This window comes from Lampetra fluviatilis, chromosome 13 (genome assembly GCF_964198595.1).
Source record: "Lampetra fluviatilis chromosome 13, kcLamFluv1.1, whole genome shotgun sequence".
NCBI lineage: Eukaryota > Metazoa > Chordata > Hyperoartia > Petromyzontiformes > Petromyzontidae > Lampetra > Lampetra fluviatilis.
Window position 1 is genome coordinate 8,997,641 of NC_136287.1, and position 26,730 is coordinate 9,024,370.

Below are 26,730 nucleotides of genomic sequence, written 5' to 3' on the forward strand. Positions count from 1 at the left end.
AAATCGTCTTTTGTAAACGTGCGGGTGCCATATGTAGAATGGACAACAACAGGGGCATTTTATGTCGTGCATGAAAATGCATGGAACCGGAAGGTGAGGGAGCCCTTACGGAGAATGGTTTGATGACTTAAAAGAAGGACGTGCACTTCCTGAGCCTATTGGCACAAGACAGAGGAAAGTGGAAACAAATGACGAAATGTGTGGTGGACAACTACAGGCTGTCTGCCTATGGATCGTGATGATGAAATGCATATAAACTACATCGCAACCTCCTTTATTTTATTACTCTCTTTCACGTACATTAATGAAGTCACTTGTCAACGTATTTCTTATTTGCTGATGTAGTGATTTATGTTGGATATATCACACGTGACTTTCTCCTCTCAAACTACCTCCAGGCGATGTTGTTCTTCATGGGTCATCAACAGCCACGCTCATAATTGAAGCCAACGATGATCCTAATGGATTGTTTTCTTTTAACGAACCACACGAGATCAACATTGAGGAAGGCAGCACAGCAATTTTAAGGTGTGTAACCTTACAACTTTTTTTTTGTACCACTGCTGGTGGATGAGGTTCTACTGGAGGGGCGGGGGGGGGCTCTAGTGGGTCCCTCTAGATGTATGCAGCATTGTTTTAAGGTGCCTCTCCTTACAATTAAAGGTATCATATCCTATCCAATTATGCATGTGCACTGTTCGGCATGTCTGATATTCCTGCACAGCAATAAAATACGTCGCATCTGAAATGTCTTTGCAGTATCATCAGGGAAGTTCCTCTAGATGTATGCAGCATTGTTTTAAAGTGCCTCTCCTTACAATTAAAGGTATCATATCCTATCCAATTATGCATGTGCACTGTTCGGCATTTCTGATATTCCTGCACAGCAATAACATACGTCGCATCTGAAATGTCTTTGCAGTATCATCAGGGAACGTGGGTTGTTTGGGCTGGTGGCTGTCTCCTGGCAGCTGTTCAATGGCAACGCAACGCCGCTTGTTGGAGAGGAGTTCAGAGACAGCAGAGGGACTGTGGTGTTTCTCGCTGGCCAGAGGGATCACTCCGTGGTGCTCGCCGCTAACGTGGACAACATCCCCGAGTTTGACGAGACCTACACCTTAAAACTCACCTCTGTCTCAAGTAATGGATGCTCGTTTCTGCGTTCAAAGCATTGAGCCGAAATAGTGTCAGCGGAAGCCCGGTTCATGGCTGCACATTCGTAAAACAGATGTTTTAGTCCCATCAATTTTGATTTGCTAACATTCGAGTCTCCAGACCAACGTTATCTGGTAGCATTTGATTAAACAAGCAAACTCTGGATGGGTCTCACCACCAGTCAAGCTAGTTAAACAAATGATTCTGGGTGAGGACATGTTATTGGCAACAACACTCCCTCTAAACCATGGGGCCCTGTTCAATACAATTGAGCAAATATTGTATACAAACTCAAGACACAGAATTAAGTTCTGCTTACATGGGCTTCATCTTAAAATAGGTGTCATTTTTAAATGTTGAACATTAGATATAAATAAATTAGTTACAATTGTTTAGTTTGGTTCTTAAGTTTGTATTGTTTTGAAATGTAACACAATATATAATTGCATTTTTTCATTGTAAGTTGTGGAAAAGGATATCCTGTATATAAAAAAGACCTTGCAATTCATATATTGGAAAGTATTATTCTGTAAATGCACATGGAGTATGTTATTGTAATAGTTAATTTTTATTTCGCATTAAGGTGGCTTCCCAGGGCCTGGTGGACACTTGGCAAGGTCTGGCATCTTAATTAATGTTACAATCCCCGAAAATGACGACCCACGAGGGATTTTCTCAATCGCCTCAGAGAGTCTTTACCAAGAAATTTCAGAAGACCTGCTATCCCCTGACGATGTCACAAACGTCGCCAGTTTCACTGTAATGAGGAGGCAAGGCTTGCACGGAGACGTGAGGGTGGCGTGGGAGGTTTTGTCTAAGTCTGCTGCGGAGACGTTTCCCACCTCCAAGGACCTGATCCTGCTGGCAACATTTCCAAGCGAGGTTCAGCTCAGGCCCGAGGCGAGGAGGCCCCATACAGGCACTGATGCCTTATACTTTTCTGGCGACGATTATGCATTTGGAATCGTCCCGCCTAGTCACCAGCCCGTCATCACCAACGCAAGCTTCACAATATCTGTGTGGCTCATTCCAGATCCAAACACCAAAGGATACATTGTGGCCAAACATGTCAACAGTTCACTGTTTTACTACAGCCTCAAAATCACGACAGGCATGGACGCTTCTTCTATTCAGTTCAGCTACTGGCACGGGGACGTCACCCGAAATGAGACCGCGGTTTTCAACAAACAAGTGGAAGACGGAGAGTGGCACCACCTCATTGTGGGTTTCGAGGCGGGCGCATGCGACTTTTATTTAGACGGCACTCTCAAACGAGGGGGCAGCAGCAACTTGGCGAATGGCACCACCGCGGATGGCCCCGGCGTGCTGGTGGTCGGCGCAGCGATTGGCGGCTACGAGCCGTACACGGGCCTCATGCAAGACTTGCGCATCTACGGCCGGAAACTCTCGCCGTCCGAAACCCACGAGGTGCATTCTTTGCCGGCCAAGTACGACCTGAGCCCAGTGTCGGGGTACCTGGAGTATTGGGAAGGCGAGGGTAACAAATCCTTCATCGTCGAGGCCCTCAACGACAACCACGCCGAGGGTGAGGAGATCTACACCCTGAGGCTCTTCGACGTCAGAGGCGGGGCCAGGGTGGCTCCTGTTGGGAGCGAAGCCAAAATCGTCATTGAGAAGAGCGACTTTGCCAACGGCCTCTTCGGTTTTGCTGGGCCGTGCATTCCGGAGGTAAGCAACGGCTCTGACGCGCGATGGAATTAAATAAATGCCCCCCTTCGCCATTGGAAATATTCAGGGGGAACAAACAAAAACACCCAAACAACCCGGCAACAGTACGTTTCCACGCCAACGTACATGCTCATTCAATTTTCATTCGTTAGTCACTTTAAACACAAGGGTCACCTATTTTGGATATATGTAGTAAATGTTGCGTTGAAAATACATTCGTATTGGTTAAAAACAATACTGTTATGCATGTAGTTGTTTACTTATTAACTTCACATCCTTATATTTCAAACAAAGTGGTTTGTCATCATACGATTGAGTAAGGGGGCTTATCTTTGATTAGGAGGAACCAGGGATCTATGCTACTGTGTTCGCAATTATCTGTGACCTTTGACCTTAAGTTAAAAATCAAATCTTGACGAAATAAGTGAGTGGCGCGCCGCCCAGTGGACACACCGCGGTATTGCTCCTCGTGTGAAACGTGCCTGGGTGGTGTGGGACGAAGTTTTCACGGACCTTCAGGTCCACTCATGCGATGCAGTGGCATTAAGGATTGTGATATTAGACAAGCTTGTCCATAGGACGTGTTGGTGCCAGATTGTTATTATTTAGCAGTTAAATAAATTAAACTATATATATAGTTTTTTTTTATTTTACCAGGTTTGTTAACCCTTAAAGTGCGTAACTGATTTTCAAAGGAATAGTTGCAAGCGTTTCTGTTTTCAAAAAAACTTACATGAAGTGGTATGATGAGCTTTGGTAATCTATTTTAAACTTTTTTTTTTCCAGGTAAGGCCCATTGAGCTACGTAGCAATTTTTTCAGAAGCGAGTTGGCTACAAATGAAATGGATTATGTGGAAAATTATAGGAGCTAAATATTATAAACGTAAATTTCTAAATGTGGAGGGAAAAACTGGAGAACCCGGATAAAATGATCTTATTGCTCATATTCAGTGGTTCTTAACCTGGGGTGCATGCACCCACCCCCTGGGAATACGAGATGCCCTTTCTGAGAATCCAAGGGGTGCAGGCTGCGGTGAAGGTGAAGAATCACTGCTCTAATTTCTTCACTGTTTCTTGTGTGTTACTCAGGTTTGTAGTGAGGGCTCAAAGCTATCGTGCATTGTGGAGCGGACGCGGGGAGACCTGGATTTCGTTCAAGTCAACTTCATCGTCACACAGACAGACTCACAACGCACCGATATGGAAAATGACTTTGACGTGCACGAGGGAGCCATCACATTTAAACCGATGCAGACGTTTAAGGTGAGCATTTGACGTAATAACCAAGAACGGTTTACAAATGAAATCATAAAATAGACGATTCGTAAACAAAATTTTTTGTAAGCACCGTCGTATGGAGAGAAGCGCATTAGATTGTGTGGGTACATATGTTGGCAGATGGTTATTCAAGCTTTGAAGATCGTGGTCTCTTGGTACTTCTCCATTTCCTTTATCAGGACAGATGTTGCACACTCGCACTGAAGGACGTGGGCAGGTGCTCCAAATCGAGGGCGAACACATTTATTGTGGTCAATCTGTAAAATGCAACAGCACGTGTGTCACACAAAGCAATCCTCAACCGAGTCGCCATTAACCACGTGACTGGTGTACAAGTCCGGTTAATCAATAACCCTGCCAGCCACCCACAGGCCCAACTCAGTTATCGCATGCTGGTGTACACATGTGCATTGATGTACTGCACAGCACATAAGGACTTTTACAGCAATCCTCAACCGAGTCGCCATTAACCACGTGACTGGTGTACAAGTCCGGTTAATCAATAACCCTGCCAGCCACCCACAGGCCCAACTCAGTTATCGCATGCTGGTGTACACATGTGCATTGATGTACTGCACAGCACATAAGGACTTTTACAGCAATCCTCAACCGAGTCGCCATTAACCACGTGACTGGTGTACAAGTCCGGTTAATCAATAACCCTGCCAGCCACCCACAGGCCCAACTCAGTTATCGCATGCTGGTGTACACATGTGCATTGATGTACTACACAGCACATAAGGACTTTTACAAAACCACACTTTTCTCCCTTGCTGCACGTGGAAATAATTTAAAGAGTGGTCCATTCCTAATGTGCCACACAGAGCAATAGACCGGGCTTAAATGACCCTCTTGTCAACTGGAAAATTCCCTTTTCCACGTTTAACAAGAAAGTATAATACAAGCAACTGAATGTGTCTACTCAAGCAGATAGCTAGATAATTGTTATTAAATGCGCTCGTATCGTTACACGTACTCCGGCAGGAGATGACCTTGGAAGTGCTCGATGACGATCGACCGGAGCTGATGGAACACTTTGAGGTGGCGCTGGTGGCGGCGCTCTCTGCAGACGGGAAGGCAGGCAGAAGTCCGAGCAGCGGGGCGAGCGTCGATCGCAGCAAGGACAGGGCGCTGGTGGCAATCCAAGCCAGTGATCACCCACACGGTACGCCAGTCGCGGTGCTGGCCGCAAGTACTCTTCTCAAGTCAAATCAGCTGTGTCCCCATACTGCATGCAAGCATTTGGGGCACACAGGACTCAATTCAGTCGGCAGACCCTGAGCCAGCGGTGGAAATTCCACATTCGTATGGCCGGAAACAGACCCAGCCATCGGATGACCGACGTTAACTTTTCAATAGTGGTGCCCGTGTGATTCTCGCTCAAGGGATGACAATACTCTACAGCGTGCACATTTACTTGTCGATGTGGATTGAAGCTGTTTGCCGAATCAACGTTCATGTTTTGTTTCCTGCGCATTTTAATGAACCGTTATACATTTGAATTGTGATAGTTATTCAATAACGTTGCTGAAAAGGAATGCACTTGACGACAAATTATACAGGATAATGCATTAACAGAACCTCTACTGGTATCTAACGAACCTCTGCATTTTCTTATCAGCAGGCGATTTAATATTGTGCAAGCAATGGATCCATATATTACCGAGGAGTGTGTTAAAACAAGTAATAAGTGTAATGAGATTGATGTGAGACGTGTAGAAGTTATAAAGTGAAATGTTGTTCTCTATAATTCCCCCATTTTATCTGAGTGCGGTATCCATAATTAGATCACCCTGTTTAATCACACAGCTCTTGACATCAACATCAACATAGCACCGCTTTAGGTAACCATATGCAACAGTGTGTGCACCTATCTGTGATCTTAGCGCTTGAAACGTTACAATTGTTTTCTATGAGACAATGGCAGAACGAGTTAAGAGAATGAAGATTTAATGGCAGAAAAGGGCAGTGGACACCACAGTGGCGAGATGTTGACTACCTCGACTGGTATACAGGTCGTCGGTCCGATCTTCACGCCGATGCTTTAAACGCACATTTAGAAAAGTGCACTTATAGTACTCTTTGGTTCTTTCGGTAAAGTCACGTAGATATAAAATAAAATAAATTAAAAACATGAAATAAAATAAAAATGTATTTGATTTTATACCTACGTGACTTTACCGAAAGAACCAAAGAGTATGGATCCCTGCAGTCACGAAAACTTAAAATCTAGATTGCGCTTATAGTATTTGGCTGCTATACATGTCCACGTGATAAGCCACTTCGTTAAGCTGTCATTCATGGCCAGGTCGCTTCTCATAAATAAATGAATAAAACAATTTAGTTTAATTTAGAACGTATGACCATGCATTCGTTCTGCATTCCTGTAGGTCTGCTCCAGTTCTCTCTGGAGTCTGCTCCGAGTGACCACGACCCCGTGATCAAGCCCGTGAAGTCCGCGCCAGTTGTGACCGTTCAGGAGGAGGTGGGCCGTGTCCAGCTGCTGGTCGTGCGGACCCAGGGCTCCCTGGGGGATATTGTCGCTGGTTATCGCACCGTGCCACTTACAGCCACCAGCCCCCGTGACTTTCAGGTGAAGGGAGGCGTCGTCAATGAAACGCGACAGAACAGCTTCTCTTAATGTCTGTAATTGACAGTGGCAAGGCTCTGTCACGTTCACGTTGCCTGCACTGAAATCACCCTGAATGCACCCAATCCTGTTGCATCGTTGAAGCGAAGCAGGTTTGAACCTGGTCAGGACTGCACTACAATAGGAGACTGGCTGGGGATTATTGGTGGGAAGGAGATGGCAGTCGAGAAATAGTTTTTTTTTACTTCATCGGTGTGGAGCTTTTTATTGATTTTACCCCATGTGTAAGGTTTATCTCCCCCCCCCACGAGTACTCCAGTTTTCTCCCACATGTCTCACTCATTGGCCAAGAATCCCATTGCAGGACCCTGCTCAAAAAAAGTCTTCAGCCTCACTGCAGTGTTCCTCGATAAAGATAATTGTTGCTGCAGTGTTGTTTTATATAACACATTAGTTTGCATAATGGTGAGATAAAGAAAAAGATCCCTTGTATAGCCTTCAACAGTCTGTTGGGGCAAGTGCTGTTAGCGAGCACCTATGAAGACCAGCACGGCACACGAGGGGGTGGGTGGCCAAGACCATGCCTGGCCGCCTTTGTCTCCCCAGCGGCAATGTTTAGACACCGCATCAGGTACTCGTTTGAGGCTGAGTCGACCTAGGGGAGGCCGAGGACCAGCTCAAATAATATAATTATCACTGGGGTTGGCTGCGAGCGGGAATCAAACTCGGGTCACTGGATTTGTAGCGCAGCATGCTAACGGCTAGACTCCTTACATTTACTGCAACAAAATTGGTAGCCCTGTGAATAGTTTTGTTGCTGCTATTGGAATATTGAGTTCCCACTACTGGCTCGGGGTTACAAACAAAAGATGAGCACCAATCCGTGATGTGAGACCTTAATTCTGATCATGTTCGCAATGTATAATCAACGTTTGCACTCGCACACATTTATCGGTGACGCTGCATTGACGTTTTGATTTAAAGCTTTCGTGACTGCAGGGATTCACCTTCTTGGTTCTTTCGGTAAAGTCACGTAGAAGGGAAGTAATAAAATAATATTACTTCCCTTCTACGTGACTTTACCGAAAGAACCAAGAAGATGCATTGACGTTGTTGCACCGGCACAGCAGCATAAAAAGTGCCTTTGCCGCGCGTGTGCAGATGACTTCCGGTAGCCTGCATTTCCGCGAAGGAGAGAGATACAAGAACATCAGCGTGGAGGTCAGAGATAATTCAATCCCTGAGCTGCCAAAGTCCTTTCTGGTGCAGCTCTTCACTCACACCACGGGAGGTGAGTCGTGGCGACGGAGCGTTCCCACCGAGCCACTGCTTTCCCATCTGCTTTTTGTTTGTTGACTCGAGTACAAGGACAATGTTAACACAACGTGGGAAGCTTTTCGCGTGGTGATTACATTTTGAGTCGGTTCAAAGGCAAATGTGTAATTCATTATCTACTTATGGTTTATTGGTCTGGAACAGGAATTGTAATGCGTACGGTCATGGTAGCATGTTCATTTGGCTATAAAGATGAAATATTTACTGATAAAATGCAGTGCTTAATGATGACATGTGTAAGGAGCCAAGTATATAACTTTAGTCATGCAATAATGAATACGGGTATGTGATACATACTTTCAAAGCAGGCTTATCTAATCTTAAAATACACTTTTTTTCTTAACTGCAGCGGAATAGCTTGCAGATCCTGACAATGAACACTTTGAAATTTCAGCCACGTGAGAATGTGCGTGACGTATTCCCATTAAACCTTTATGGATGGAGAGACAACCATATCTAAACTGCACCGGGGGGGGGGTTACTTTCAGTGCAGTGATAAATCGCTCTTGAAAATACCCATATATTTTCTCTGCAGATGTTTGCCAATATGGGGGCTGGGGGCACGAACATATGTTTCAGCTCCCCCAACTCTTGATGGATCGCTCTGCGTGAGTCATGCCCCAGCTTGCATGTGCATTTATATTTGTCATCAGTGCTTGTGCAAACTTTCTTGCAGACACGGAAGATCTTCTTGATCTGGCTGTCAGTGGCAGTGGAGATGGAGACTCCGACTCGAGTTTGTTCGTCTTTAACAATTCCTATTCTTGGGGTGAGGAAATACCTTTTACACGATGACCATGGTTGTCACTGCACTTTGAACAATCCAAAGGAACATCGGTAGCTTTTGAAATGTATGTCGCGTATATTTGCAGACGTGAATGTGTCCCTAACATTGCTGCCGTACTGTGCAATTAAAAACAAACAAAAAATGCCCGCTTATGACTTGAAAGCTTATTATAAAATCAGACATCAATAAGCTTCAGCCCTTTGTAATTCCACTGCTGGATGAAGAAGACGTGCCCACACGAGGTCGTTCACGGGTATTTTTTGAACACGCTACAACTCAATGGTTCAAGCTGGTCAAGGGGTAGCGAGGGTGGCAGGACTAGTTCAGATCCGACCATGTCCATCCAGTGCTCGCCACACTGCTTTGGCTTCTGGTTTCCGAACGAATACGTTACAAGGTCGCACTCATTACACACAAAGTGCTTGCCACAAATGAAGCATCATACCTTGCTGATCTCGTCAAGGATCGTAAACCATCATGTGGACTCTGGTAAATCCTCACAGCGGCTTTTGGCTGTCCATTGGACAAAAAAAGTCACTGCATCGCGCTCTTTCAGATGCGCTTCTGCGGCCGTCTGGAATGCTCTTCCTTCCGATATTAGGAAGCCACTGGAGCAACGCACTTTTAAATCTCGATTGAAAACTAATTTCTTTATAATCGCTTTTTGTGTTTAGTTTGTTGTCCTTCCCCTGCACCTCCGATTAGCTCAGTTGGCTACGTACGGTGCGAAAGAAGTTCAACGCACATACATTAAACAGTAATATTATCCAGGGCTGGCAATCAAACTCAGGCCACTGGGTTCACTTGAAGTGCACTAACCAAAGTGTCACCGCTCACTTGTGCTTATTATAGAATTGCATGAAAACTGTTTGTAAGCCAGTGACTTCACTTATAAACGTTTTATTTGGTTGCTTACAGACTTGAGAGAGTTTGCTGATGTTATATATTTACTTGTGAAAGTCTGATATGTTTTTTTAATAAATATAAAAATGGGTACATTTTTTGTTGTTGCAGTTAACATAGCAGTCTGAAGTGAATAAAATGTACTAACTACTAATTCACAATTAAAATAATGTGATTCTCACCTGAAGTAATGTGTGTTGTGTATGTGTCCGTCTATCTGTGTTCAGCTGATCTTGACAGGGGCTCGAGCATAGAGGTTATCATCGATGCCTCTGACAATGCTTACGGAGTGTTTAACTTTGCACCAGAATCATTGTCCGTCTTTGGTAATGAAAATGCTGAACAAAGCCTCGTCACACTTCACGTAAGTACAAGCATTCTTTACTCATGGAAAGAGAACTTTCTTTTCCTTTCCAAAAAAATATCTAATTAAGTACCGAATATTGAAAGTTATTACGAAAATGTCTGCGTAAATATACTTTTCAATTGTTTCATTTTATCTGTTGCAGGTCATTCGGTCTTGTGGAAATCTTGGCAGAGTGACCATTTACTGGAAGGTGGATACCGATTTTGACCACGACCTTGTGACCCAGACGGGCAAAGTTGAATTCGATGTTGGTCAAATGGTGGGAAACGTGTCGCTTTGGATTGCAGACGATGCATTTGCAGAGATGGAGGAGACTTTCACGATAACTCTCGCGAATGTTTCAGCCGGCCGACTGGGAACCGATGCCACGTCTACGTTAACCGTCTTTCCTAACGATGACCCGTATGGCGTATTCATTTTCGCAACGAGCAGCCACTCGGCTATAGTGCAGGAGGAATCGGGAAATGCAACTCTTACGATTGTTCGAACGCAAGGCCTTACTGGCGAGGTATTAGTGGCATTCTCTACCGTTGAAGACGACGAGTATTTGTCCCAAATGCTTCCACACACCTTGCTGGCAAATGAGCAAAGAGATTACCTTGCAACGGTTGGAAGTGTTATTTTTAAAGAAAACCAGAGCGAGGCTTTTCTCTCCGTACCTATTGTGAACGATGATGAGCCAGAAAGGGCTGAAACGTTGCTTGTGAGGTTGTTGAACGTGAGCCTTTTAAAGGGAGACGTCAAAGGTAACGATAATGTTCCTGCAAGTTCTGACACACTACTAATAACTGAATTGTTATTTAAAAAATAATGATTGTTTTACCTCTTTAAAATCGATTTCAAAGCTAGTAACCACAAACTCTGCAGTACCAGTAAAACGGAGTGGGAATAAACCCTGCAGTGTGATATTGTTTAAAGGGTGGCATACAGAAACTCAGTGAAGGGGCATTGCACAGTCAATGTTAGACAACCTTGGAACAAATGTTGACCACAAACCAGAATTAGCGATATTATCTGCTCTTGTCTATCATGCATTCTGATGAAGCCCTCACACCCCATGTGTACGGGTTGGCTACGTACGTTGCGAAATAAGTTCAACACGTACATACAGGAGAGACTGCGACATCTATCACTTAATTATCTGGTAATAAATGCATTATTACCCTCCCCCCCTGCCAGGGACGCAACGATACGACTATGGACCTCACTTATTTCTCCCGACTCACTTTTACTGGAATACCAACGGATGTTTTTAACCCGTATACAATTATATGTAGGCTATAACTATATATATTATTTTAGTTCCACCGTGTATCGGGTTGAGGAAGACAGTCTCACAGTGGAAGTGTTAATCAAATATGTAAAGGTACAATGCTCACAATTGTTATATTCTATTGCTATGATAGCCAGATGCGTTAATCGGGCTTGGTCCATGGCAGACTGCAGGTATTTTTTTTAATCAATAAAAAAAACGTGAATAATTTTTCGGAACATTTTTTTATTTTTCACCTATTCATTTGGGGTCCCCTTGTGGTCGAGTGGGCCCCTATGCATCGCATACGCTGCTGCATACCCCCCCCCCCCACCCCCATAGTTGCGACCTCCTCCCTCCCTGCCCGCAATGCCACGGGGCCGGTGTGCACCATGGCATGGGCCCTCTAAGCTATCGGTGTGTGCTCTACGTTTCACAGTCGTGGATCCTCCACGGCTTGGGCCATTGGCAGACACCGTGGCTCGAATCGTCATCGCTGCCAATGACGATGCCAACGGAGTGCTTCAGCTCTCCGCTGCCAAGGTGCTCGTGTCTGAAGATTTGTCCGGCTCCTTCATCAATGTGACCAGGACAGGGGGTCTGTTTGGAGATGTCACAGTCAAGTTTAAGACGATACCGTTCACTGCACGCATAGGTAAGGACAATGACACAAGGCTGAAGGCAATCGTAAAGGTGTGGCTCTGTAATTGCATGCCCATGCCACTATTGTCGCAAGGACCTCCAGTAGAGGGAGCTCTAGAGGAGCCCTTTTTCGGGTATTTTGCCTACTCTTGCACGCTGGCCAGACCTCTTGAAATAGGTTGGAGTACCAACGCTTTAACCCCACCACACGTGACTTACTCATCGCCAAGCTGTGGTGTCCCCATTTATACTGCTGGGTGGACAGACGCTAAGTCCCGTGCATTCATTCCAAATGGACCAATCGACCACGTGCCGGCATAAATACAGCACAGGTATACAAACGTTACGGATGCAGCGGACCCAGAACCGGCCCTAGACCTTTGGGGGCCTTAAGCAAAATTTGGTTGGAGGCCCCTTTGATGTATGATTTTTTTCACCCGCTAGCTAGCAGTGACTCTAGGGGGCCCTCTGCTGGCCACGGGGCCTTTTGCAATTGCAAGGGTCGCTTAGTGGCTGGGCCGGCTCTGAGCGGACCGTTTCTGTAAGTAGACCGGCGGTAGATGTGTCAACGTGAGCTGCCACCCTTGTGCCCCGTCCGCCAAACTGCAGGGGAAGACTTCACTGTGGGTTCCTCTGACGTTCTTTTCCACGAGGGCGAGACCTATAAGGCAGTCCCGGTCTACATAATCAGTGACATCAGCCCCGAGCTGGAGGAGACCTTCACCGTCCAGCTGATCGATGAGATAACGGGTGGGGCCCGGCTCGGGGCTGTGTCCTCTGCTATCGTGACCATTGAGCCGTCAGACGATCCCTTTGGCTACTTCGGTAAGTGCGTTTCCTTCTGTGCAAACTCGTAGTATGTATAAGATGAAAAAAAAAGATGAAGGTGTGGCCCTGCAATTTCTTGTTTCACGCCGGCTGGTGTTGTCCTATAATGGTAACACCACCGCCAATGCAATGCCATTTTACTTTATAGAACGCATACAAACACATTGCAAGGGATTTAGCTCGTAAACACGAAAATGGATATTATTCTAATTCAGCAAACTTAAATGTTTGTACTCTGTAATTTTTGTTCGTTCGTCACTCCTTATTACCAAGTGCTCAATTTCAATGCAGGAAATACTTAAAGGTCCTGCAGTGCGTACCACACTCTTCCTCCACGTAAATCCTCAGGCAATTGAACAGAAAATGTGGACCGCAGCGCGTATATAACGGTGCTGTGAAATCGCCGCGCGCTTTCGGTTCGACGCTCACTACAGTGCTGCAGGACGTGCTCGCGCTGGTGGAGGAGCCGGTGCTCGGCACGCGGCCGGTGAGCCTCGCTGTCCTCCGAGCCGGCGGTTCCGTGGGAAGCGTGTCGCTCGCGTGGAGGGCCACGCTGGGGGGCGTCGAGGCTTTCGACGACTTGCTGCGGTCGTCCGGCGACGTTCTTTTCCTGCCAGGAGACACGGAGCGCGCAATCCGGATAGACGTCCTCGCCGATGACGTCCCCGAATTACAGGAGGTGAGAGCTGGGAATTCGTGAAGCTGCTTGGGTTTCGAGGAGGTTTTTTGTTGTTATTGTAAAAGAGTTAATATTGCCTAAGAGGGGCATGAATTAAAATACGTAGCAAAACGCTCATTTCGACAACCGTGCGTAACACAGGTCTTACAGGTTGCCAATTGAGGAGCCACGTTGCCTGCAGAGGTCAGTGCAGAAATGTCAGATGTTGCACTGCACTATGCTCCCTGCCTTCGCCTACCTGCACTGACCAGCGTGGTGGAGTATGTGAACTCACCCCCACAGCTTGCATGGCGCGAAAAGACCCCCATCCAGCAATGTATTGGCAAGATGGCTGCAACTGTGCAGTGTTGTTTTGGTTAATGAAGGCTGAATGAAGCACTAATTAATGAAGCACTTTTTTTTCCTATGAAGGTTGGCTTCGTACAATTAGCACAATTGGTTATGTACGGTGCGAAATGAGTTCAACAATACAATGCACACATCAGCGCTCAAAATATATCTGTGGCAATCAGAGCCGGCCCAGCCACTAAGCGACCCTTGCAATTGCAAAGGGCCCTTTGGCCAGTAGAGGGCCCCCTAGAGTCACTGCTAGCTAATGGGTGAAAAAAATCATACATCAAAGGGGCCTCCAACCAAATTTTGCTTAGGGCCCCCAAAGGTCTAGGGCCGGTTCTGGTGGCAATTCGAAGTAAAGTCTTCTTTCGTCCATGCGATGCATTTGATCTGCAGGTCTTTCTGGTGGAACTGTTGAACGCCTCCAACCGTGGTGTGGTTGGGTGGCCGGCACTGGCACAGGTCATCGTGGCAGCCAACGACAACCCCCATGGCACTGTGGAGTTCCTCTGGCCAGAATACGTCGTTCATGAGCCTCAGTCCGACAAAGACACTGTTAACATCACCCTGCACAGGATGTAAGTAGAAATGTTGCCAGGTCAGTCAGTCGCCCCCTTGTCACTCTTTTATCATGACTACCGTGGCTATTGCTCCCATTTTATTTATTTAGCGAGTGCTATTTCACGCGAACTTCCAGAGTCAAAACACCAGATACATTTACAAAATGTATAAATGGATAAATAATTAAATGTTCTTTGAGTCGACGTTAGTTCACAGAGCCACAGAGCCACTTTGCAGCCTTCTCCTCCAGCACGTGCAGAGCAACCAGTCTGCCCGGCACACCCGGAGGCACTGCACATTCATAGACGATGATGCACCATGGTCTCCTGCTCCCCGCATTCACACAGTAGTGGGCTGTCACGTGGCACACCCCATCGATGCTCGGAAGCAGCACCTCACTCCCTGGTCACAGCAGAAGCGGTTTAACTGCACCCATTGGTGTCTTGGGAGGTCACTGCTCCCATGAACTGCACTCATTGATTCCTCCATCCATATTGAGGACTCTAGTCTATCGGACTGACTAGTCTCATCCATACTGTGTTCAGCCACCACACTGCAGGTCAAAACAATTATCTTTATATTTCTTTCCTTGCACGGTTGGATTTTGAAATTCCCTCCCACTGTGTCTTTTCTCGAGTTCTTAGAATCTGGCTCGATTCAAAAAATGTATAACATTTGTTCTATGACAACTTTAACAATTATGTTTGTTGCTGACCATTTAGAATTTTGCCCTTTGGGCTTGTGCTGAGCAAATTTTTTAAATAATGAAGATTTGGAGGTAAAGGCCTTGAGACACTAATTTCTAAAACTGCAGTCCTCACTTCTCCCTGGAAGCAATCGCCCCACATTTACCATTTTCTCTGTTTTCAGTTTCAGTTACTTGACGTTTAAGCTTGCATTGTAAATAAGCTTGAGAATTGGAATCGGAGAGCCCCTATTTTTGACTGTTAGAAGATTTGTTTACGTGTAAACATTATGCGGTGCACATACACTTTATTGCCATATACAATACTGTACTTTTTTGTACACAGTCAAAGCATCCAAGCAAACAATTGCCAAAGCCCTGATTAATCATCGTTATGCTGATTGCTCGGAACTAAGAAACAGAATACTGAGGTAATGACGAGATCTGTTGAGTATAGTTTTGTGCTCGTCAGAGAAGTTACAATATTGATTTACACCTCAACCATTTTTGGATGTGCACACTATAGCGATGTAATATTCGTTCCTTTGTGTGGTGTCATTTTCCAGTGGTGGCCTTTTTGGAAAACTGCGTATTTATGTCCGAACCTACGAAATCGGCATATTGGAATTGGCGCAAGATAGTGGCGCTACCGTCATGGATTTCTTTGAAGAAGCTGTGAATGCGAGTGCGACTGCTCGAATTGCTGTGCCCTTGCCCCTTCACGCAAACAACGAGACCGAGGTTTTGCAGTTTTGTGCGGCCTCGTGTCTACAAGAGCAGGCTTGTCTGGCCTTTCAATACAGAGCCACGCCTTCTGCTGCCGAGTGTTATTGGATGCCAACTTTGAGCGAGACGTTCAACGACTCAACGGGATTCGTAATACGATCCAAGAAGACGTATACGTCGGAAGTGCTTATGAGGAGAATGGCCTTGTCCGGCAGTGATTACGAGGGGTTGACCTGGTCAAGCTTTGTCATGCCTCCAGGGGTTGAGTTTGTCCACATTCCTATCGTTCTGTTTGGAGATGACGTTCCGGAGATGGACGAGGCGTTTGGCCTGTCAATTTCAGGCGTCGAACTTGCGGACGCCAGCGCTGACGACACGATCCTTCCAAACGTTGGCAGAGATAGCTCTTGCAGAGTCATCATAAGACAGAACGATGACCCACACGGGGCATTCATCCTACGCAGCGCCGGACCTCAAGCAGGTCAGGATGCTCGTGAGATAATCGTCGAGGAGAGTCCACAGTCATTTGTGCAGATCGCCGTGAAGCGAGAGGGAGGAAGCATCGGTGATGTCAATGTGACGTGGGCTGTCGAAGGGGGAACAGCTCTGAGGAATGTAGATTTCTTTGCTGATGATGACATGCTTCTCTTTCAAGAAGGTGTGTGGATATATTTATTTATTGCAGTCATGCTTTTACCCACATTGTTAAACATCCTTTTAAATGTATGTATTTTACCCAATTGACGCTCGTTTAGTTTATAAGTGAAACATCTTTTAAACCACTTTAATTAATCAGTTTGTTTTCCTATTTTTATTTATTAAAAAAAAAGTAACTGTGCACAATATGAGAGCATAGTGCTGGTGGTAGCTATTTGGTGTTATGCTCTGTTCAGTGTTCAGTGTTAACTGCTTCAATAATTCGCGTGGGTTTCAACATTATATTCGCCGAGCTTAATAAAGTGCACAGTTTATTATCATTAGCAGCGGGCTACATTGATTCATTTGGAGAAAGAAATCGTGACATTCCTTATGCAATGAGCAAATGCATACATTTAAAATGAGGCTGCATTATAAAAAAAAACATCCCTTGTTCCTTGCCACGTCAGGCGAAACGGAGAAAATCATCGAGCTGCGGGTGGTCGATGACCACTTTGGCGAGGTGAATGAGACCGTTCTGCTGGCACTGACGGCCGTGCAAGGCGGCGGTCGCATTAAGCCAGGGGAAGGAGCGGCCACTGTGGTTATACTGGCCAACGACAATGTGGCTGGCATGGTTGGCTTCCACGTGGCCTCGAGGGCTTTCATTGGCGATGAAGGTTTGTACCAATGTGTGCATGTTGAATCTCTTTCGCGTCGTGCGTTGGCGACCGTGCTAATCGGAGGTGTGGCGGAAGGACAACAAACGTAAACACAAAAAGCTGTTCTAAAGAAATGGGTTTTCAATCTAAATTTTTAAAGTGCATAGCTGCAGTGGCTTCCTTATATCAGTAGGAAGAGCGTTCCGGATGGCTGCAAAAGTGCATCTGAAAGTGCACGATTCGGTGATCGTCTTTCTTCGATGGCTAGCCAAAAGCTGCTGCGAGGGTGACCGGAGTTTGCATGATGGTTTACATTTATTTACCCTGAACGTGACTTGCGAATTTCCTCGTCAATTCTCCCTCTTGTTCTTCTTCTATGCTCCATTTCTGCTTGTCTCTCCCTTTGCAAAACGTGCACATGGCACTGCTTTAACGTTTTTATTAATCGGGGCGCCTCCCAAGTCCTTTCAGCTGACATTTGACACGTTTAGATGTGACCGAAAAAGAAATGAGTTCATGCAAGCCGTGTTGCCGAGGAATTACTCTTTGGTCACGTGATTTGTGGTTACATACATGGGTCCACGCCTTCTAACAATATCTGCTTGGGCTGATAAAAAAACCCCATTATACTCATAATTACTCGGTGGCCTGAATGGCAATGTAGGCAGAAGAGGTTGCATGTGCTTCAGAACATAGGGGAAGAGGGAGGAGGATGGGCCGGGCAGGAGGGCCTCTCAGCAGTTTTTTTGGGTCATTCGGCTACTAAAATACAATTTGAATTATTTGTATTTTTAAATCCTTTATATTAAGTTCACTTGCTTGCTTGCTTGCATGCTTACGACCGTGCAAATCTTTCGGTCGTTTTTTAACCCATTTCCCGTGATTCAATCGAGCTGACATTTTGCACACAGACTCGTTGTGCATGACAATTTATTTTCGTGAAAAAAAATTCCAAAATTTTCCACTTTTTAGGAAAATTTTTTTTTTCATATTTAATTTAAAACACCAATGTGATAAAATGAAACTCTTACTCAAGAAAAACAGAAATGAATAATAAAATAAAACTGATGCCACGCATATAAAGGATTTATAGTGAAAAACTTTGTTGTTACGGGTTAATTTTTACGACGTAAGGTTCACTCAGATTTCTAGCTCTTTTTTTCTGAAACGACCTGGCCACAAATGATAGCTCAACGAAGTGGCTTATCATTGTGGAAATTTATAGCAGCCAAATACTCTAAAAGCACGGTTCTAAATGTGGAGGCAAAAACCGGAAGACCCGGCCACACGACCGCAGGGAGAGTTTGAAAACTTCAAATATACAGGTGTCAGGGCTGGGCTCGAACCCGCGACCTCCTGTATACCAGGCGAGATAGTTAACATCTCGTCACTATAGCCACCCATGGCTATGTTCTCCACCGATATTTTTTTCCATTAACTTGTTCCCACGTGTCTGTAGAAAAGGGAATGCAGCTGACTGAGCGACACATCCTTATACAATAATAAACAGCATATTTAATCGCAGGACAATGAAAGGCGCTTCCTGCATGGCAATTTTAAACTATTCGTTACAGCAAGAGCACCCTCATTGGGTCAAAATTCAGCATAGTCACTTCATGCATATATTCCATTTGGTTCGACTGGACAGCAATGAATATCGCTATAAACCTTAATACTTGTGTGTTGGTTGATGAGACAGATAAAATCATGACTGCCACACATGCATAATAAACCTGGCCAGGTAACTAGAAGACCAATGGCACCCATAGTGGGGTGGTGGGACCCTGGGTAATCTGTTGGTTACGAAAGAGGCAGATAAGACCCACGCGGTCGCGTGGGTCTCATCTGGGAAAGGTGTGGTTACAACCTAGCGTCTTGCTCCGGCTCCCAACTGCCATTTTATTAAAATTACAAGAGTTGTTTTTTTCTGCCAGCTCAAACGTCACCCAAATTACTAAGGTTCGCACAGTCCACTCAGGTAGCGAGATGGCTGTGGTGAAAAGTTGGCGAGTGGGCCCTGCCTCCCACCGACTATGGAACCATAGTTGCATGACAGTATGGCGACTGAAACGAAGAAGATCTAAGAGCAGATGGTGAGATACTGTTGGGGCTGATCGTGGAGGTTGTGTGTCTCCTGCGCAACAGCTGCATCATCATCTAACATAGGTCATAAGAGTGCTGGCGAGGCGTGCTGGAATCGGCGTAAGCCCTGATGACATTTTTATAATTTTGATCTTGGTGGTGTGCCGTGTTACTTGTGTGTTTTCGTGCTGCTAGGCGACGTGTTGCTGCTCCGAGTGGAGAGAAGTGCGCCTGCTGCTGGCGCTGTGATGGTGGACTGGTCCATGACAGGGAAGAGCATCTGGAGAAACTTTCTCCCATACAATGGAACCATCCATTTTGCAGAGGTTCGGACTCACGGAATGTCGGCTCAGTTACTGTTGAAACAAAGTCAATAATAATGATTTTTATAAACACAAAACTCAACAGGTGACAAAAGCTTTAACTCCAATGCATCACATGTGTAAGGGATGCCGAGAGACATATCCTGTGAATTAAAAATAAATAAACAATCAATACTCGCCGAGTGACGACTTGTGAGTTCAAACAATGTGCTCAATTCCCATCGGTGATCTGTCACATTGAGAGCTGCCGTCTTGAGCACCCAACATGATTGGAGGGTTGGTGAAACATTGAAATCTGATTGGCGGAGAGATTAAATTGGAAAAGCCCAGGACACGTGAAATGTTCGTAATGTGTCGGTTGGAGGAGCGTTAGGGGAAACGGAGTTGATTGGCGGAGAGATGGAGAAAGTTCGAGAAGGGGGAGAATGGGATTAAAGGAACTGGTAACGGGAGCCCGTGGCGCCTGAACGAAGTAATTCACAGACGTTTGTAGGTGCTGCGGCTTGCACCTGTTGAAGAGTCATAAAGAACGAGCTACAAAACTTACCCCGACTGGAACTCCTTTACACGTGTATTTAACTATCGTGCATGCTCTTCCAAGATCGACAGTTGTACAATCCCTCAGATATGATATTAAGAAAATATCTGAAAATTTAAATAGCTGGAAGTGAAAAGTCTTGTATGTTATAAAATAAAAACAAGAAAATAACGTTTACAACCTTTCCATTTCTATTAGCAATAGCATGACGTGCACATTTAAAAGTTATCCTTCGTGAGCTTGTGAAATTCTAAAAGCATAGATGAAAGTGTCTTCCAATTTGTTTATTATTCTTAGTCAATTGTAATGCGTTATTTAGATACATATGCATTTATAATACATATGTATTTATAGTACACATATATTCCCCGCTCGTTTTCTCTCCGTGTATCCTCTCATCTGTGTCTGCTCAGGGGGCGCTCGGCGTCAACTTCTCGGTGAAGCTGCTGGAGGACGGAGTCCCGGAGGAGGAGGAGGTGTACGGCGTTCTGCTGTCCAACGTCAGGACACTTGGTCGGTCACGTCCCATCGTCTACACCGCTTGGCCCTGTGCACTTTTCATCCGCCTATGATCGTTGCAGGCCAGGATTTCTCCTTATAGCTCTACCCCAGTTAATGTCACATCTGATGACTAACCTCTGTCACTTCGCGTGCCGTGCCGGCCTTCATAGGCGCTCGCTAACAGCTCTTGCCCCTACAGTCTGTTAAGGCTATAACGGGGGTTCTTTGTCTTTGCGGTGTTTTAGGGATGTGGTGGGGTGGGTCAGCGGCCCTTGACGAGCAGGCGTCGGAGGCCGTGCTCACTGTCTCAGCCAGCAACGAGCCGCACGGAGTCATCGGCTTTGCCCCTCAATCTCGATACGTCTCGACAGCAGAGGGAAACACAACGATCACGCTCTTCCTCGTCAGGGAGTTTGGCTCGGAAGGTATCAGAATCATCTAAATGTTTAATTAGACTGGAGGAGGAATTCTCTCATCGGCGACGAAGCTCTTTGTAACAGGTGTCCAGTCTGGGCACGGGCGCAGCAAGTTACAGCGGCAAACGATACAAAAACAACGATAGGAGTGCAAAATAGAGGAAATGGTATGCAAGTCAAAAATTATAATTAATCAATTTAAGGAATACTATTTATCAACATTGAGCAAGGCAGCAAAAACACCAACAGGCAAAACCTACGATGGGTATTTTTTCTAGATTAGAAGTTTTCGTGACTGCAAGGATCCATATTCGTGGTTCTTTTGGTAAAGTCACATAGGTAAAGAAAATAAAATGAAAATAAAATAAAAGATACAAATAAAAAAATTAAATCACGACGTTCCGGGCACAACACAAGCGTCCGTCATCAGGTGGTGACAACCACAGCAAGAAAATTGCTGAAGTAGGCAAAAGAGCAGATTGTGACAAGGGATTATATAGCTGAGGAAGGGGGGAGGAGCCAAGGGGAATGTGGGGGCGGGGCGTGGGTCAGAGGAGAGTGGCAAACAACACTGATGACTACGATGGGTACACTGCCTTTGCGCGGTGTTTCTGATTTCCCATCAGAATGCTTTTACTTCATATTAATTCGTATCGCTGCGCGACCGCGTGGGTCAGGAATATCGACGCGTACGAAGGGAAGTTCAGAAAAGGTGAGAAATGCGCAAAGAAGCGTGAAAGAGAGGCATGCTCAGAATGGCATTGAACAGACGCAGAAATGAATGCACGGACCAGGGGGACAGACACAAATCGGAGACATCTCGTGTTGATTGTCAATCAAAGGCATAAGTCATATTGATGTGTGCAGGGCACACACACAAAAAAAGAACAAAAAATTGCCTGTCCATGCGACTGGTGATCAGAATCTGTATTAAGACTGCAGGAGGAATCCGATGAGCTATGAAGCTCTTTTTAGCAGGTGTTCAGTATGGGCATGACAACCTCAGAGGTGCGAATGCACCCAAGAGGGGAACCACCATGGAGATGGAGCAATCACATCCGTTCATATGGATTGTTCATCTGCAGGCGCAAGATGCATTATTGTTGCAGCACAGGCGTGTGATGAATGCTCATCCAACAGTGGATTGATCATGAATTATTTAATATAATTGCTCCTACGTTACAGTTTGGATAAACTGTTGCAAGGCAAGATTGAGGATTATTTGATAGAATTATACCGAATTCATGGGTTTTCTTTATTTAATCAACGTGCATTCAGAAATGCCCCTAGCCACAGTACAATCAATGGTGATGAGTCCATGCTTGTATGCAAATAATGTATTACCCAAAACATAAATTATTTAAATGCTTAAATGGACTCTATTGCTGAACCAACAACACACATTTATGATAGATGAGTGTATCAATGCACACATATGTGCGTATCCTTGTCATCATCATCATCATATCGCACCTCACAAATATAAAATAAGTCTCAAAGCACCAACGGAATTGAAAAGCATGACTGAACAGAGCAGTGCACCTAGGTAGCACACAAACATCGAATCACAAAAGTTGAAATAATTATATCAAGCACGTACAATTATTGCACACATCCTGACATGTTTCCATTGAACTCTGAATTTTTTGCAATGGTGTCATCGGGCTGTAACGACTGATGTAATAATTTCGCTGACAGGAGCAGTGAATGTGACGTATATGACTTCTCGGGGTTCCATCAAGCCACTGGAGCCTGGAGAGATGGCTTTGGCAGATCCTAAGCAGGACTACCTGCACACGGCCGGATTCTTTATTCTAGAGGAGGGACAGACATCAACGTCCATCCGTGTCACAGTTCTGGAGGTAAATGCAAAATGTAAGGGTAGGTTAAAATTTCAAGGAATGAAATAAAACATGCAGTTTAATTGTTGAACTTTTCATGTGCCTGCACAATTGATGAGGGGCATTATATTGAGCTTCTCGTTCGTGTAAATACTGTGCACTTTGGCCTTGTATTTTTTTCTAGGACGAAATTCCAGAGGTCAGTGAGGTCTTTTTGGTGAACCTGACATCAGTCCAGTTGCTTGTGTCAACAGCAGCTGGGCCTCCACGTCTGGGTAAGCAGCTGTCATTCCACTCCCGTCACATTCCACACCTGTGCTATGCAGGGAATTTTGACATTTCAAATCGGAAGACTGATTTTTTCCAGTGTGGTGCATTGTTTAATAGGCGATATGTCACTTCACTGTTTTTTGTATGTGCATATTTATTTTTTCATAGTTGCCCAATGTATAACATTTGAGAAATTATTTTCTGACATACTTTCTTTGGTGCTTCCATGTATTGCCTTGCTGTAACCTAATTCTAATTACTTTATTGTTTCCTTTCAATAACTTTTTGACTTTTCTTCATCTTTGATTCTCTTCCTTTGCCATGTTCTTTTCAAACTTCAAATCTGCTGCATTCAATCCCATCAAGAACCTGAAATAATTAGATATAAGCTAAAAGGTAAATATCGGAATTATGGCTCTTTATTCATTTTGATATTAGCTTACTAAGTAATATGTTTCGAATGGACAGCTCATTAACGTACTGTGACGTTGCTGGCACAGACATCTTTGGCTTGGTGGCGCAAGTTGTTATCGAAGCTAATGATGGAGCAGGAGGAATTATATCTTGGAAAACAAACAGGTAACGTGTGTGTATATTAATACTGTTCACATTGATGTCTTTTCTTATTCAGCAATGATTACAATGATACTAATTGCGGTAACTATTACAAATAAAATTGTTCCCGCGAAAAGAATGATGTAGTTTAGCACTGCCTACGTTTTTCACAAATTCACACGAAAGGTTTTTTTTTTATTATTGTATGTATGTACTACTTATTTTGCACCGTACGTAGCCAACCATGCTGAATGTACTTTACCTTTATATTATTAAGTCGCCTTGCCATACGTGTTGCATTTGCAGCAGTGTGGTGCAGGAGGACGTGGGCAAGCTGAGAGTGGTGTTACAAAGGGGGCCGGTGGCCTACGGCAGGGCATCTGTGTTGTGCTACCCACAGAGCCTGGATGCTGAACTTGGACTGGACTATATATTCACTGCTGGGGTGAATATTACTACTTATAGTAACCATACCGATAACTCATATTCTATGGATATTTTGGTAAAGTCATTTAGATATAAAAAAATAAATAAATAAAATGCTTCTGTTGTGATAGAAACGTCGTGATATTTGTATTATTTTATTCACTTTCTTTTTATTATTTTATTGTTATAAACTTTTCTATCTACGTGACTTTACCGAAAGAACCATAGAATATTAATTCCTGCAATCACGAAAGTTTTAAGTCAAAACGCTAACTCATAATGAAGGTGTTTTTTTGGGTTAGATCGCGTAAATTGTGTCGTTCACCCACCACCGCCCGACACAGACAATTAGTAAGGTTTGTCGCGTAAACAGAACGTGCCAATTAATTGCTACTTCAGCACATCGTTGTGTTGGAGAGTAAACCCGCAACATTTACAATTTGAGTACGACGTTTCACTGGTGATTACAATACTATTGTTCAATATAACAGTAACGCTACTGTTTTTGTACCAAATTTTGTACAAAAGTACATGATATATTTCTTGAATGACACCCTGGATCTCACTTGAAAGGAGACTGTCTGTCTCATCGATCTTTCACTTGTCCTAAATTAATGTCGTTGATTGATTGACTGATTAGACTAATGCTGTTGTTTCTTTTTTACTGCCCAGACATTATTTTTTGAGCATGAAGAAGACATTAAAGTTTTAGAGATAGACATTGTGAATGATACTATTCCTGAAGGAATCGAAAGGTTTCAACTGATCATCGCCAACCCTTCTCCAGGTGTAGAGATTGGTCCTCTCAACACAGGTGACTACCAAACATTACCCCACTCGTACAGGATATTGTGACACACGTATGGTTTTCAACAACATGTTTTACATTTAAAAGAAACGTCGTCCTGATTATGATGTTAAAATTGTGTCCACTGATGGTGTCATCTAAAATAAAACCGTGTTGAGGAATATATATTCTTGGTTCTTTCGGTAAAGTCACGTAGAAGGGAAACAATAAAATGATACAAATATAAAATATATTTTATTGTTTACCTTTTACGAGACTTTACCGAAAGAACCAAGAATATGAATCCCTGCAGTCACGAAAGCTTTAAATCAAAACTTGTTGAGGATGATAAGGAGGAAACCACCTCAACGCTCCCTTCCTACTTATACCTGCTGAATCATAGTATAGAGTACGGCGTTGCGAGGTGCTTTGGTTTGTTTGATTTTTGTTGCTGTTATTCATGTAAATTAAGGATGTACTGCGTTGCATGTTACTCGTACGCTCAGCTTCATTTTATCTGCGTCTGCCCGGGTCAACAGCCCAGAAAATATATCCACACCCAGCACACAACACTCCAGTATACTTCACTCTATTACCGGAGCTACCGGTCACGTTCCTACTTCAGTTTCGCCAGCGACCCAGAAAATATTCAGTGAGCAATTGAGCCCCTTGCATGCATGTCATGAATACATTCCTCCATTTCCCTCTTTTCGCAGCCACCGTCACCATATTGGCCAACGACGACGCACACGGCATTTTGGCCTTCGACTCGGATGAGGCGGTGGTGCTGTCGGAGCCGGTACTGTTCTCCGTCGCAAACGGCGTCGCACGGATGCTGATTGTCAGGGAGCCCGAGCTCGGGGTGTTTGGCCGTGTGAGCGTACGGTTCAGGGTGACACAAAGCAATAGCTCTGGCCCCGTGCTGGATCTGACCCCGTCTGAGGGTGTGGTGGTTCTGGAGGACAGGGTCAGATCAAAGGTATAGGACGAGAACACTTCCAACGTGCATGTCGAGTGGATATTGGCTTGTACTTAATGCATTTACGTTGACTTATAACATATTGTGATGGAACAATACTGGTTGTATTCATATTATAAGTGGCTGCGTGTATAAATATTTTAGAGTTATAAATATATAATTGCATCTTTTCTAAATAATTTTAATTAAGGCTGCCTTGCTACAAAATCAATTTCCAGGGCAGTGAAGAGTTAACTCATTGAGTTGCAAGCTGGCATTCCCAATTATCACATCTCGTTTCAATCAATTTCATTTCGACCCCCAATTAATTGGTCTAAAAAAAATGCAACGTTAATTAGGCTTGCGGGACAGAGGTGCGTGCCATTGCCGCTGCGGATGCTGACGTTGAGTTGCTTGTGAGAAGTGCACACAGGCAGACGGGGCTTTTCGTGTGAGATGACACACACGCCGTTATCTTTGCAGCCTCTGGAGATCTCAGCAGTTATAGACGATGAGCCGGAGATGGATGAGATATTCCTGGTCACACTCTCTTCTCCCACCGGAGGAGCGGTTTTGGGAAACAAGACGCAAATGACCATCAGAATCCTAAGGAACGGCTCTCCTTACGGACTCCTGAATATCTTTGCATCTCATACAAGGTGATGTTTATTCATTTATCTTTAATTATATTTCATGATATACTTATGTAAATTAATGCAGCCTTATCGGTAATTGTAAATCACATGGCAATCAAGGGCGTCATTCAAAATTAGCTGCATCGGCCAGAGGTGTGTGCTAGAAAACACACTACTATACATTTGCCTAATTGAGGTACGATTCATAACTACCATACAGTGAAGTAATTCTCTGCTGAATTTTATTAGACTCGGGAGCTTTTATAAATCTCAAAGTTTGTGCATGTTA

General features: G+C 44.5%; 1 protein-coding gene across 6 annotated transcripts in view; it reads left to right on the forward strand.

Annotated features, from left to right (window-relative positions):
- The window catches only part of ADGRV1 (adhesion G protein-coupled receptor V1), a 103,775-nt gene that overhangs the window by 17,898 nt on the left and 59,147 nt on the right, over positions 1-26,730 (forward strand). For 5 of the 6 annotated variants that reach the window (XM_078862268.1, XM_078862265.1, XM_078862264.1 and 2 more), the window contains exons 19-45: positions 399-528; positions 923-1,140; positions 1,739-2,844; positions 3,935-4,108; positions 5,108-5,288; positions 6,514-6,716; positions 7,875-8,004; positions 8,725-8,817; positions 9,966-10,102; positions 10,248-10,851; positions 11,797-12,012; positions 12,609-12,824; positions 13,262-13,506; positions 14,236-14,417; positions 15,652-16,469; positions 16,918-17,127; positions 19,387-19,517; positions 20,466-20,565; positions 20,799-20,978; positions 22,668-22,831; positions 22,995-23,085; positions 23,447-23,476; positions 23,581-23,659; positions 23,942-24,080; positions 24,734-24,875; positions 25,565-25,827; positions 26,290-26,465. In XM_078862268.1, the coding sequence (XP_078718394.1) occupies positions 399-528; positions 923-1,140; positions 1,739-2,844; positions 3,935-4,108; positions 5,108-5,288; positions 6,514-6,716; positions 7,875-8,004; positions 8,725-8,817; positions 9,966-10,102; positions 10,248-10,851; positions 11,797-12,012; positions 12,609-12,824; positions 13,262-13,506; positions 14,236-14,417; positions 15,652-16,469; positions 16,918-17,127; positions 19,387-19,517; positions 20,466-20,565; positions 20,799-20,978; positions 22,668-22,831; positions 22,995-23,085; positions 23,447-23,476; positions 23,581-23,659; positions 23,942-24,080; positions 24,734-24,875; positions 25,565-25,827; positions 26,290-26,465 (6,358 nt within the window). The remainder of the gene's footprint in view (positions 1-398; positions 529-922; positions 1,141-1,738; positions 2,845-3,934; positions 4,109-5,107; positions 5,289-6,513; positions 6,717-7,874; positions 8,005-8,724; positions 8,818-9,965; positions 10,103-10,247; positions 10,852-11,796; positions 12,013-12,608; positions 12,825-13,261; positions 13,507-14,235; positions 14,418-15,651; positions 16,470-16,917; positions 17,128-19,386; positions 19,518-20,465; positions 20,566-20,798; positions 20,979-22,667; positions 22,832-22,994; positions 23,086-23,446; positions 23,477-23,580; positions 23,660-23,941; positions 24,081-24,733; positions 24,876-25,564; positions 25,828-26,289; positions 26,466-26,730) is intronic. The other variant, XM_078862267.1, reaches the window with a different exon arrangement.